General features: G+C 45.4%; 1 protein-coding gene across 1 annotated transcript in view; it reads left to right on the top strand.

Annotated features, from left to right (window-relative positions):
* LOC145414913 (mannose-6-phosphate isomerase-like) overlaps positions 1-12,203 on the top strand; it is a 273,834-nt gene that overhangs the window by 138,466 nt on the left and 123,165 nt on the right. The window contains exon 5 of the mRNA XM_080284329.1: positions 2,244-2,411. Coding sequence (XP_080140455.1) covers positions 2,244-2,411 — 168 coding nt within the window. The remainder of the gene's footprint in view (positions 1-2,243; positions 2,412-12,203) is intronic.

Raw genomic sequence — 12,203 nt, forward strand, 5'->3', positions numbered from 1 at the left:
TGTTAACACTTCTCACTTTCTGCACCCCCAATCCTTCATCCTCTCCAGATGCTATATCATTTCAGTCAACCTATCCTCATCACATCACCAATGCACTCCAGTCCCATCCTACCTCTCATCTCTGCCAAATGCCTTAATCCTGTAAGGGATGGCCACAAACAAATTGCCTCCATGTTGCCCTGTCCCTCCCCCTCCCATCTCAAACCCCCCATCTCTACCTGATACCTCTCCACTCCATCCCTCCATCTCATCCTTGGTCTCCCCCTCCCTCTCCCCCCCTCCACCTCACATACGTACACTATCCTCATTAGTCTCTCACTCTCTATCATCTCCACATAGCCAAACCACTGTAGTGTACTGTTGCTAACGCTTTCTACCACAAAAACACAGGTAAAGTGGCAAAATATGTTACTGTGTTTTTTACATTCAGCCATTAATTGATTTTTTTCATTCCTTGCACTGGACATTAGCCATTCTAGGGTGTGTCCACACCTAGAACGACTGTGAATAAGCACGGACGAACAGGCATTAGTTCAATAGTTGTGGATGGCTGCCGAGCATAAATTTCCATAAATGAACACCCCAAAACTTGATCCACTGGTTGCCACCTTCCTGAAAAGTGGTTGAACAGATATCTAGACATGGATCTTGACATTTGCCTTTGTTTGTTAGCACTTGCTTTTGTTCTTTTGCAAAGTGTAGAGTCACTCATTAGATAAGAGATCTCATCTTCTATTGGTAGGTGTTTATAAAGCTGTAGTACAGTAATTTGTCAACAGTTATTACAATGCATGAAGTTGTTTCTCAGGTATAGGGATTGAGTATACCTTATATAGTGCAGTACACCCATACCCTGATGTCCAGCAGTGATATGTACCAGTGGGAGTGTTTGGTCAGGGAGTATGTCGGATATCTAAGCAATGTTCCCCATAAGAAACTGAAGAAAAGCCAGAGATATGTTCCAGACCCAAACCCAAACTCTCATATACCATACTCAGTCAACAGAGACTGACACAGAAACACCAGAGGTAATGTTATTGTCTGCATAAGAAATGCCATTGCTAAAAAATGAGATAGCAAACATCAAGTCCAGGGAGGCAATGTGGGTGGGACATGCGGTGTGAGAGACTTCTAGCCAACTGAGAGGCAGGCAGCTTGCAGCAAGCCAAGTGGGGGTGGGGGTAGGTGGGCGGATGGGCAGGGAGACAGACAGAGGTGGGGGAGGGTAGGGTGATGGACAGGCAACTGGCAGTGCACCAAGCGGGGGTGGGGGAGGGCAGAGGGATGAGGAGGGAGATGAGTAGGGGTGGAGGAGGGAGACAAGTGGAGGTGGGGGAGGGGGAGGGGACAGGGAAGGAAACAAGATGGCCAAACAGCCTTACTACCCTCCCCCCTAGTCTCACTCACTCACATACATACTCACTCATCACTCTCACTTATGCAATCATCATTCTCCACCATTTTCACTCATTCACCCTTCTCACTCATTCACTTACCCACCCTCCCACCCACCCTCTCTGTCACACACACACACACACACACACACACACACACAGGAGACAAGTGGGGATGGGGGAAGGTGGGGAGATGAAGAGAGAGACAACCAGGGATGGGGAAGGGCAGGACAACAGAGCAAGACATGCCTGGCAGTGCTGAGTGTGGTGGGGGATGGGGGAGGGGTGGGGGAGAGAGGAGGAACAGGGGGTGGAGAAGAGAGATTTGGGGGGGGAGAGAAGAGAGGTGATGGAGGGATGACAGGAACAGCCTTGTTTCAAACCTAGGGAGAGGCGGGGTGTTGGACTGGAGAGGTGGGGTGTGGACCAGCAAGGTGACAGACATTCAAATTGTTCAGAATGTGGGAATGTTCCCGTATTTCTTATGTTTGGCCTAGTGAAGCACCTGTTATTGATGCACTGGATAACAGGTATGAGTGTACAGTACATTTTATCATAACCACTTCAGGCTGATGACAGTTTAACTGAGTATAGGAAATACTTTTAAAACATGAGAGGTCATACAGGACAGTCTACAGCATTCATTCAACCCCTCAGTCACAAGAGATCTACTGTAAACTGGATAAAATTGTGATGATATAACAGAAAATGAAAAATCCATCATGATGAAGAAGTGAAGGAAAGTATGTCCTGTTGTAGTATGCCTGTGCATTATTAGTCAAATGTTTTTAATGCCTGCTGTATTGACAATCCACCATCAAAAGAATGCTAATGCTGCAACTTCATTAGACAGTGGCGAAGGCAATGAGTTGCTGCGTGAATTGTTTGTGAGGCTGCATGAGAAGTACCCAGGTGATGTTGGGTGTTTTTCCATCTACCTACTCAACTACTTGACACTGCAGCCTGGTGAGGCCATGTACCTTGGACCCAACGTCATCCATGCATACCTCCTTGGTGGTGAGTTGGAAAGCAAAATACTGTATATGTGTAATTACTTAGTTGTAGTACGCAGGAACTGAGCTGAGCTCTTCTTGTCCTTTCTCCATATCTACTTTTACTCAGTCTAGTTTTAAAACACATCAGTGTTCTTTGCTCACACCATTGCCTCATCAATGCTGTTCCAAGTATGTACAGGTAATTCCTTAATTCATGCGAACTTTTTTCACGCGATTTCGGTTATCCACGAATTTTTCATACAATAATTAAAACATAGAATTATAGTATTCAAATAAGTAATTTCAATATACAAGAGAAATAAATAAAATATAAAAAATGCCTACCTGCTGCCCGTGTGCATACATATATGTATGTGTGTGTGGGAGCCTGGGAGGTCGGTCTACCACGCACCACACAGTCAGTTTGAATCCGACTGTCGAATAATGCATGACTCGAGATCGAGAATCGTTATTTGTGGCTTATTTTTCTGCCTTCCAGTGATTGCTTGCCTTGTCTGCCAACATGGGGCATAAGCGTAGTGCTAGTGATGCATGTGGTAACACACCAAAGCGGGCTGGTAAGGTGGTGTCACTGACAAAGTTAAAGTGTTGGACAAACTTCAGGGAGGAATGTCGGCGACAATTCTCCGTCAGGACAATTCCCCGTCATTTATTTACATACCAGTTTATTTAGCAAGTACAGTACACTAGTTTTTTACTTATATGAGTTATAAAATCCCCCTGAAAATTAGTTATTAAAATATTAATTAATCAATAATAAGTATATTAATAGAATGATGGTGAATTGTCCATGTTTTGACGGTGAATTGACTTAATGGTGAAATGTTTCAGAACCGTATGTTTGGGGTGAGTCAACTGTTCATACAATAAAGAAGGAGAACGTAGCATACGGGAGACAGTGAGGGCTAGTGCACCAGATTGTGCTAAAGTGTCTCCACCTACGCCTGTGAATTGTCTTGGAACTGCATGTTTGGGGTGAATGAGTCAACTGTTCATACAATAAAGAAGGCAGAATGTAGCATACGGGGGTCAGTGAGGGCTAGTGCACCAGACTGCTGAAGTGTCTCCACCTACGCCTGTGCTTGTCAGGTTTCAGTTTTAAATATCGTACATTTTTGCTAGTTTATAAGGTGTATGTAGTGCATAAACAGTATTATTCAGATGTAATATACGTATAGACATGCGTAATTATGTGCACACAAGGGCAGAACATATACGCGAATTTACCACATACGCGAAGGGTCTGGGAACCTAACCCTCGCGTGAATTAAGGGCTTACCAGTACTGTACTTCTGTTTGAGTTTTTTTTTTTTTTTCCCCCATTAAAACACCTGCTTTTTCACAGGTAGATGGGAATGCTCACCATCCACTCGCTCAGTGTAGTGCAACTCCCGGATGCCTGCCCTTTCCTCTCTTCTTTCCTTTTTTCCTCCTCTGTCTTTCTTTCCTTCATTCATTCTTCTTCCTTCTGTCTGTGGGTGACTCTACGCTGAGTGACAAGCCAAATGGTTTTCTGTACACCAGGAAACCATTTACTATGGTGGGTGGTAACCAGATACAGTAACCAAATTATGGTGCCTGGTGGTTTAGTGGGTAATTAAAGCGCTCTAGTCAGAGTGAGCCGGTGCAGGTTTATATCCAAGGGATGGTTGGGGTTTATTGTCCATGTAATGCCACTGAGGGATGAGTGAGGCTGGTCACTCTCATCTTAAATGTCAGAACCAACTTGCCTGGCCCTGGACTTCCACGCTGCTCATGAGGCAACACTGGATTAGATGATGAATGAATGAAATAAATTCATGTACTCTTGTTCTTCCATCATCAGTCAGAAAAGGATCTTTTTTGTTCACCTGTTTAAATCCCCTCACACCTTTGAACATTTTAATAAAATCTCCTTTCTCCTTTCTCTCGTGTATGGGGGGCACGGTGGCTCAGTGGTAGAGCATCAAGCTCGTAATCTGGGGATTGCATATTTGAGCCTCGCCCGGGACTGCCGTGCCGGGAGTGGTAGCGCGCTCCTGTAACCTAGCGGGGCTATATGATCCAATATAGGGTGTAGCATGGGGGAATGCCATTTCTCCCATTTCTCTCATGTAGGGTTGATAACTTCAGTTTCTCCAGTCTTTCCTTCTAAGAAAACTCTTTCAAGCTAATTATAATCTGATAGCCAGTCCTTGTATTTTCTCCAGTTTATCAGTGTTTTTTTTTTCCAATTTGGTGACAATACCTCTTCTGTGTATCCTGATCTTGGTCTTATCATGGACATAATGAACTCCTCCAGCATCTCCTTATCTATGTACTTAAAAAACACTCCTTTGCTGGTCAGTAATCAATATGCTATCCATCTATCTATCTATTGCCAAACACCTTAATCCCATACGGGGTGGTCACAAACAAATCGCCTCCACATCGCCCTGTCCCTCGTCATTTCCCTACCCTGCTCCCAACTCACCCCCCCCTCTTTCATATACCTCTTCACTCCATCCCTCCATGTCATCCTTGGCCTCCCCCCTCCACCTCACTCACATACACTCTCCTCATCATTCTCTCACTCTCCATCCCCTCCACACGGCCAAACCACCTCAGTGTGTTTCTCCTAACGCTTCCTATTACATCCACATCCACACCACAACGCTCCTTCACATCCTAATATGTCAGTCTCTCTCTCCATGTGACTCCGCTTACTCCTCTCGAATAACTCATTTCCACTGCTCTCGTTCTTGACTTGTGTCCCTCCAACAATGTCCAAGCTTCACTTCCATATGTTACAGTTGGTATCACTACACTGTCATGTGGTAACTTTTTCACTTCCTAGCTCACTTTCCTGTTTCTTATCACTGCTTTCAAGGAACCAGCAACCTTTCTTCCTGCTGTACCCTTTCAAGCACTTCACCCTCCAAACTTCCATCCTTACTCATCACACTACCCAAGTACTTAACCCCTAGGGTACGCAATTCTCCAGCCTTGACTGGCCCCCAGGACGCAAAAACAGGTCAATTTTTCGACTTCCTCAAAGGTTAAAAGTTTTATGCCTGATTTATAGAGCTTGAATTTACACACCTGAAAACGCAAACCCCACCCTCCTAGACCCAATAATTACCGAGCTATGGCCCGTCAAAGTTTATAATAGTTACCCATCACGGCCCCGGCGAGAAAGAAAATACGCCACTTGCATCTGTTTTCTTCGCAACAATACGTACAAAAATCACCAAAATCAATTTTTTTTGTGTGTGTATAGATGTTATAAACCATTGTAATGTGCTTAGAAAAAAATAAAATAGTAACAAACCCCTCAAATAAATATGATAAATAAAAATTATCCTTCCCTCCTCTCCTCTCCTCTCCTCATACCTCCAATCCCCTCCCTCCCCTTCCCTTCCCTTCCCTTCCCCTCCTCTCCCTTCGTCTAACCTCCCCTCCCCTTTCCTCTTACCCCTTCCCTCCCCGCCAAGCTGTCAAATCTAGCAAGGGAAAATGGTCATGAACCCCCCAATAAAAATATGATAAATAGTAAAAATTATCCTCCCCTTCCCTCCCCTCTTCAAACCTCCAGTCCCCTCCCTCCCCTTCCCTTCCCTCCCCTCCCCTCCCCTCGCCTAACCTCCCCTCCCCCCTCCCCTCCCATCCGAGCTGTCAAATCTAGTTTTTGTTTCGTTTCATTTCCTTTTGAAGGCTCCAACATGCTTCCATGCGTTGGCATAAAATAAAATGTCTTTTTCAAGTGGGTTTCGAATAAAGACAGCTAAAATACTGTGGTGTGCATATCTGTATGCAGACACCAATAAATTACAGGTAATGATTCAAAAACACGTGCCATAAAGCGTAAAAATTACGCAAAATATTCGAGGCCGGTGAGGTGCTAGGGGGTGTGGGTGGGGGGGTAGGGGATTGGGGGGAGCTGGTAAGGCAAGGAGGGGGTAGATGGGGATGGAGGGAGACCACCACAAGACACAAAGGAAGGGCCAAAGTGGAGTACAGGGACATGGAGGGAGGGTAGGGGGGATATACCCTTCCCCCAGTTGACTGGGGAGGGGGACGTGGGGAGGGATCCACATGGGAGGGGGGGAAGGATGAGGAGGGGGTGGGAGGGTTTGTGGTGGTGGTAAGAATGGTGGGAAGTAGGGTAATAACAAGGTAGTGGAGTAGAGGGACGTGGCGAGAGGGAGGTGGGGGGTACACCCCCCACCACCTGGTTGCGGGCCTGAGTCCCCCCTCTGGTGTGTCCAACACCTAGTTCTGATTGGTTAGAAGCCATCTACATCACAGCTGGGGTGGAGCCAGCTGCCACCAGTTTTTTGTGGATGTTGTACGATCGGTGTTGCTTGTCATCTTAAGAAATTGCGCAAAAAGCCCGATTGATGAGATTAGCACTTCAGGGGTTAATCATACTCATATTTTCCATTTCCTCATCATCCAACCTCACTGTACATTCACTGACTCCTCTCGAAGACCATAACTTTACTCTTCCCTACATTCACCTCTAGATTCCGATTCTTGCACACTCTCCCAAACTTATCCACCAAACCTTGCAGCACCCCTTCGTCTTCACTTACAACACAGTATCATGTGCAAACAACAGTACAGGGAGTTTCCAAATACTGCTCTCTCTCATTAGGGCCACCCCAACATCCAGTGCCCTACCTTGCATCTCTTTTATAACCCAATCCATGTACAGACTGAACAACCATGGAGACATGACACATCCCTGTTTCAACCCAACCTTCAAAAAGAAAAATTCACTCAGTTCACAATCCACACACACTGCAGCCATAGCACTCTCATACATACTCTTCACCAACTTCCCATTTACTCCATATATTCTTAATACTTTCCACAACCCTTGTCTATCCACCCTACCATATGCTTTCTCCAAAGCCATGAAGGCTGCATACAATTTCTTTCCCTTCTCTAGAAACTTTTCCACTATAGATCTAAGAATGAATATCTGATCTACACAACCTCTTCCCATCTTAAAACCTTCCTGTTCTTCTCCAACTTATTCCTCTGTTATTTCCCTAACTCTGTGAGTAAGTATCCTACCATATACTTTTCCTATTACACTAAGAAGACAAATCCCCTATGATTACCACACACTTCTTTTTCCCCTTTTACTTTGTACAAGGGAGTGATTATACCTGACCTCCAGTTCTCCGGGACTCTACCTTCCTCCCAGGCCAGTCTGCACATCTTCCACATCCATTCTGCTACTATCTCTCCCCCATGCTTCAGCATTTCACCACACACCTCATCAATTCCTGGGACTTTCCCCATTTTGACTTTTTTCATTGCTTCTACAACTTCCATCCTACTGATTTCTTCCTGTCTTCTCACCTCCCTCCATTCCCCAGCCACTTATACTCTCATTACTTTCATTCTCTGTGCTCAACAATTCCTTAAATTGTTCTGTCCATCAGCTCACTTTTTCTCTTTTCTCCACCAGTATTGTACCATTTCTGTCTTTCACTCCCCTACTAACCTCACTGTGACCCTGTCTAACTCTCTTTACCCCATTCCAGAACATTTTCTTACAGTCCCTCCACTTTACACTCAAATTCCTTCCAAATTCCTCATACACTCTCTTCTTACTCTGTCTTACTAATCTTTTCGCCTCTCTCTTCCTTTCTACATATAACTCTGTCTTCCATGTCTCAACTTCTTCCACGCCTCTATTTCTCATCCATTCATTATATGCTTCCTTCTTTTGTGCCACAGCCTGTCTCACCTCTTCATTCCACCATTCTGTTCCTTGCACCCCCTTTCGTCTTCTCTTCACCCCACACACCACCTCACATGCTGCACATATTACTTCTGTGAATATCTTGCACACACCTTCCACGTCCCCCATCTGCTCCAATTCATATTTACCCAATCGTTCCTCCACTTTCCTCTTGTATTCTGCCTTTTTCTCATCCTCATGTAACCTTTCCACTCTCCTTGCATCTACTCCTTCCTCCTGCCCTTCCCTTCTTTTATTTCTCCATTTTACATGGACCTTGATTCTGAGCACCACTTGTTGTGGTCAGAAAGTCCACTCCCCCAACCTCTATATGCTCTTGCATCCATTACACACCTTCACATCCTTTCATCAACACACACATAATCAATCACTGTTGTCCTTTCATTCAGTTTACCACCCATCCTTCTCATCACTCCCCATGTATATCTGTGGATCATTTTTTGCCTGAAGGGGGTATTGGCTATCTCCATCCCCCTTCTGGCACAAATGTCCACTAAAGCACTGCCATTCTCATCTGTATCAGCAGACACACCCCACTCTCCAACTACTCCATCCACCTTCACATTCCCTACTTTACCATTCATATCACTAATCAAAAACACTCTTATTCTTTTGAAACTTTTCCAAGGACTCTTCCACATTCGTCCAGAACTCTTCTCTCATTCCTTGCACAATCTTGCGTGGGCACATACACCCACACAATCGCCCTAATCCAACTTTCAATCTTACCCACACAATCCTTGAGCCAACTGATCCATACTCTCTTATATTCTTCCATCTGTTACAACAATACACACTCCTTCTTTTGCCCTCTCATTCTCACGTACTCCTGCACATGTACCCCATCCATTCTCCCATTCTCTCACACTCTCTCTTCTCCATTTAGTTTCAGTTAATCCACATACATCCACTTTCGAACCTTCAAGCACCTGGACAATCTCTCTCTCATTCACCTCATCATTTGTACCTGTTACATGCCACGTTGCCATCTGTATCATATCCTTTGTTTGGTCCTTAGTCGTCATCTTTTGGTCAGTCCTGGTCAGAGGCTTATGTACAGTACAGTCACTACTCGTTTTACGTTGATCCAGTATACGATAATTCGCTACAACAACAACAGAAAAGTTCCACCCAAAATCCAATTTGCGATGAATTTCTCGCTATGATGATATTGCCCTTGGAAAATTTCGTACGAAGCGCCAGGCACACGCAAGGCGACCGTCGCTTGTCTCAGGCAAGATGGCGGCCCCACCATGCAGAGCATTGTTTTCGTTTAGTTGCGGTCCCGCCACCCCTTCAAAACCCTGTCTTTTCCACTTGTTCATGTGTGCCCCCCTGCTATCGTCACCTCTCAGCCATGTATCGTGTTACAGTAGGCCAATACATTGTGTAGCACCAGGCCAACATTACACAAGTGTGATTGTTGTGTTGTTGCAACAATGTACTGTACATGAGTTACATTGCCTGTATTGGTGTGATAGTGTTTGTTTTGGTCTTGGAGACGACTTGGACCGACACAGGATATGTTTAAGGTGAGTTGTCATTTTTGTTTTGGTCTTGGGTAGGTGACTTTGGGAAGTTGAGTTGACGTAACCTCCCTTTTATAATATATTTCAGTCTCCCTATTAACGATAAACTCATTATACATTAAGGTATGACCTGACGTAACCCCATCATATAACAAATAGTGAATGTATATATATATATATATCTATCTGTCTATCTATTGCCAGACGCCACAATCCTGTACGGGGTGGCCATTTGACTCTGAGTTATTTGTTTTACAATATATATATGTATATATATATATACAGTATATATATATACAGTAATCCCTCCAATATCTGACGTAATAGAGCCATAGGCAGGTCCGGGTAGTGGTCCTGTCTGGATATTGGGCCCCAGCTTACGGACTTGTACTTATGGACCCTAACTCAGAGAAACACCTATACAACTCCCTCTGGACATGCATAGCACCTATTTAAGACCCAAATCACACCAATAAGGCACATAAAAGACTGAAATAAATGCAAAAGAAGCATAAAATGAGGTTTTTGAGGTAGGTTTATACAATATTCAACATTCTGGGTACTTACAAGTCCCTGGCTCCTGGACTGGTAGTTATGGACCCTAACCTAGCCTTACTCAGAAAAACACCTTCCTATTGCACATGCATAGCACCTAAGACACAGCATATTCACACCAATAAGGGACATAAAAGAGTGAAATGAGGTGTTTGAGGTAAGTATAGTATGGAAAATACAATAGAGTACAGTATGAAACATTCTGCCTACTTACAGCAAGTCCATGGCCATCTCGATGAATAACCGCCTCCTCTCGGACTCTGACAGTAAGAAGGATTTCCTGAAGCACTTGCAGGACACTGTTCATGAAGTCTTGCATTGAACTTAGTCATTCGCACTCAGAAGTCCATTCTCTTCACAGTGCGCACTCTTGTCTAACTTATGCTCCATTGTAACTTAATAAGTGTTGCACTCTACACTTTAACTTTTTCCACTCTTATAACCATTTTCAAAAGCAAAAACACACAAGTCTATTTACGTTAAATTTAGTTCAAAAATTGTCTTTTCACTCACAACAGTAAATCCTTAACACAATGCACTGTTTTTTCACTGCACAACACTGTAAATTCCCGTGTGGTCTAGTGGAGAAGTTCTTGGCGTCTATTCACTGTCAGAGTCCGAGAGTATCACTGGAAGGTGACCTAGGGGTGTGTCGCTGGGTCGTGGTGATGGCTACCCACTGCAGATGACTCTGAAGACAGACGCAAACTCACGTCGAGCGGTGACTCCACCGTGGCTGATGTGCTGGGCTGTGGCTCGGAGCATGAAGGCCTGTCTTGGGGAGGCAACAGAGTGGAGCCAGGGCTGGGCACAGCGGGGGTCACGGGCCTGAAAAAACTGTCAATCGTTGATTGACGCAAGGAATGACGATTCTGACGATTGATAATGCGCTGCCTGAAAGCACGCACTTCCTCCACAAGTCCCAAGGGCCCCATCTCCCTGTCGCAGTCCAGGTAGTCGAGAACGAACTCTAGGTGTTCCCGGAGTGCGCTCAGCTTAGGGATGGCTGGAGTTGTGTCATGCTGAGAGGAGTCCGCATCATCGTCGCTGTCCTCGTCGGAATCTTCAGGCTGGGTACTGACACGTGCAACTGAAGATGCGATCTCAATATCAGACACGGTCTGATACCCAGGATCGCCTTCGTCGTCATCCAACCACTCACGCACATCGTCCACATCAACATCGTCGCCATGCGTACGTAGACGTGCATGGAAGTCATCCACGTCAGAACCTGGGAAATCGTACTCCACATCCATTCCAAGAAGCAGACAAGACCAACCATTTTCTAGAGTCTTGACAGGGATTTCCTTCCATGCACTGGCCCAGTTGTAGATTGCAGACCTGATGTTGTAGCGGCGAAGGTTTTCCAAAGTCCGCTGGTCTCGCGTGTCCCGTCCCTCCCTGCGCTCGTCCTCGTCCTCAAGAACAACCATCACCTCATCCAGGAACTTCCGTCGGTATAGGCGCTTTGTTGCCACGATCACTCCTTGGTCCATGGGTTGAATGAGAGCAGTTGTATTAGGTGGCAGAAACATGCACCTACTCCAGCCATTCTCAGCCACCAAGTCCTTGTGGCACGGGTGGGCAGGTGCATTGTCGAGGAGAAGGAGGGCCTTTACCTGGTCGCGTGGGATTCCCAGTGTCTCCGTCTGGTAATGTATGACCTCCTTGACGAAGTGGCGGTGGAACCAGTCTTTGAAGATCTGGGCTGTAAACCATGCCTTCAAAGAATGGTACCAGACGACAGGAAGGACATCCATCACCCCACGAAGACACCGAGGCTGCTTTGCACGGCCAACAATAACGGGCTTAAGCCGGTGCATGGCGTTAGCATTGGCACAACACAAAGCAGATATCCGTTCCTCCTCCCTATCATCAAGCCCTTTACCTTGTACCGAAACTTGTCATCTCCATCCTCGTTAGCGTCCAAAGCTTCGTCATGAGCTTTACGATTGGTAAGGCCATACCGTAA

Source organism: Coenobita brevimanus, chromosome 101, assembly GCF_032717465.1.
Source record: "Coenobita brevimanus isolate Jiangsu-jjx chromosome 101, ASM3271746v2, whole genome shotgun sequence".
NCBI lineage: Eukaryota > Metazoa > Arthropoda > Malacostraca > Decapoda > Coenobitidae > Coenobita > Coenobita brevimanus.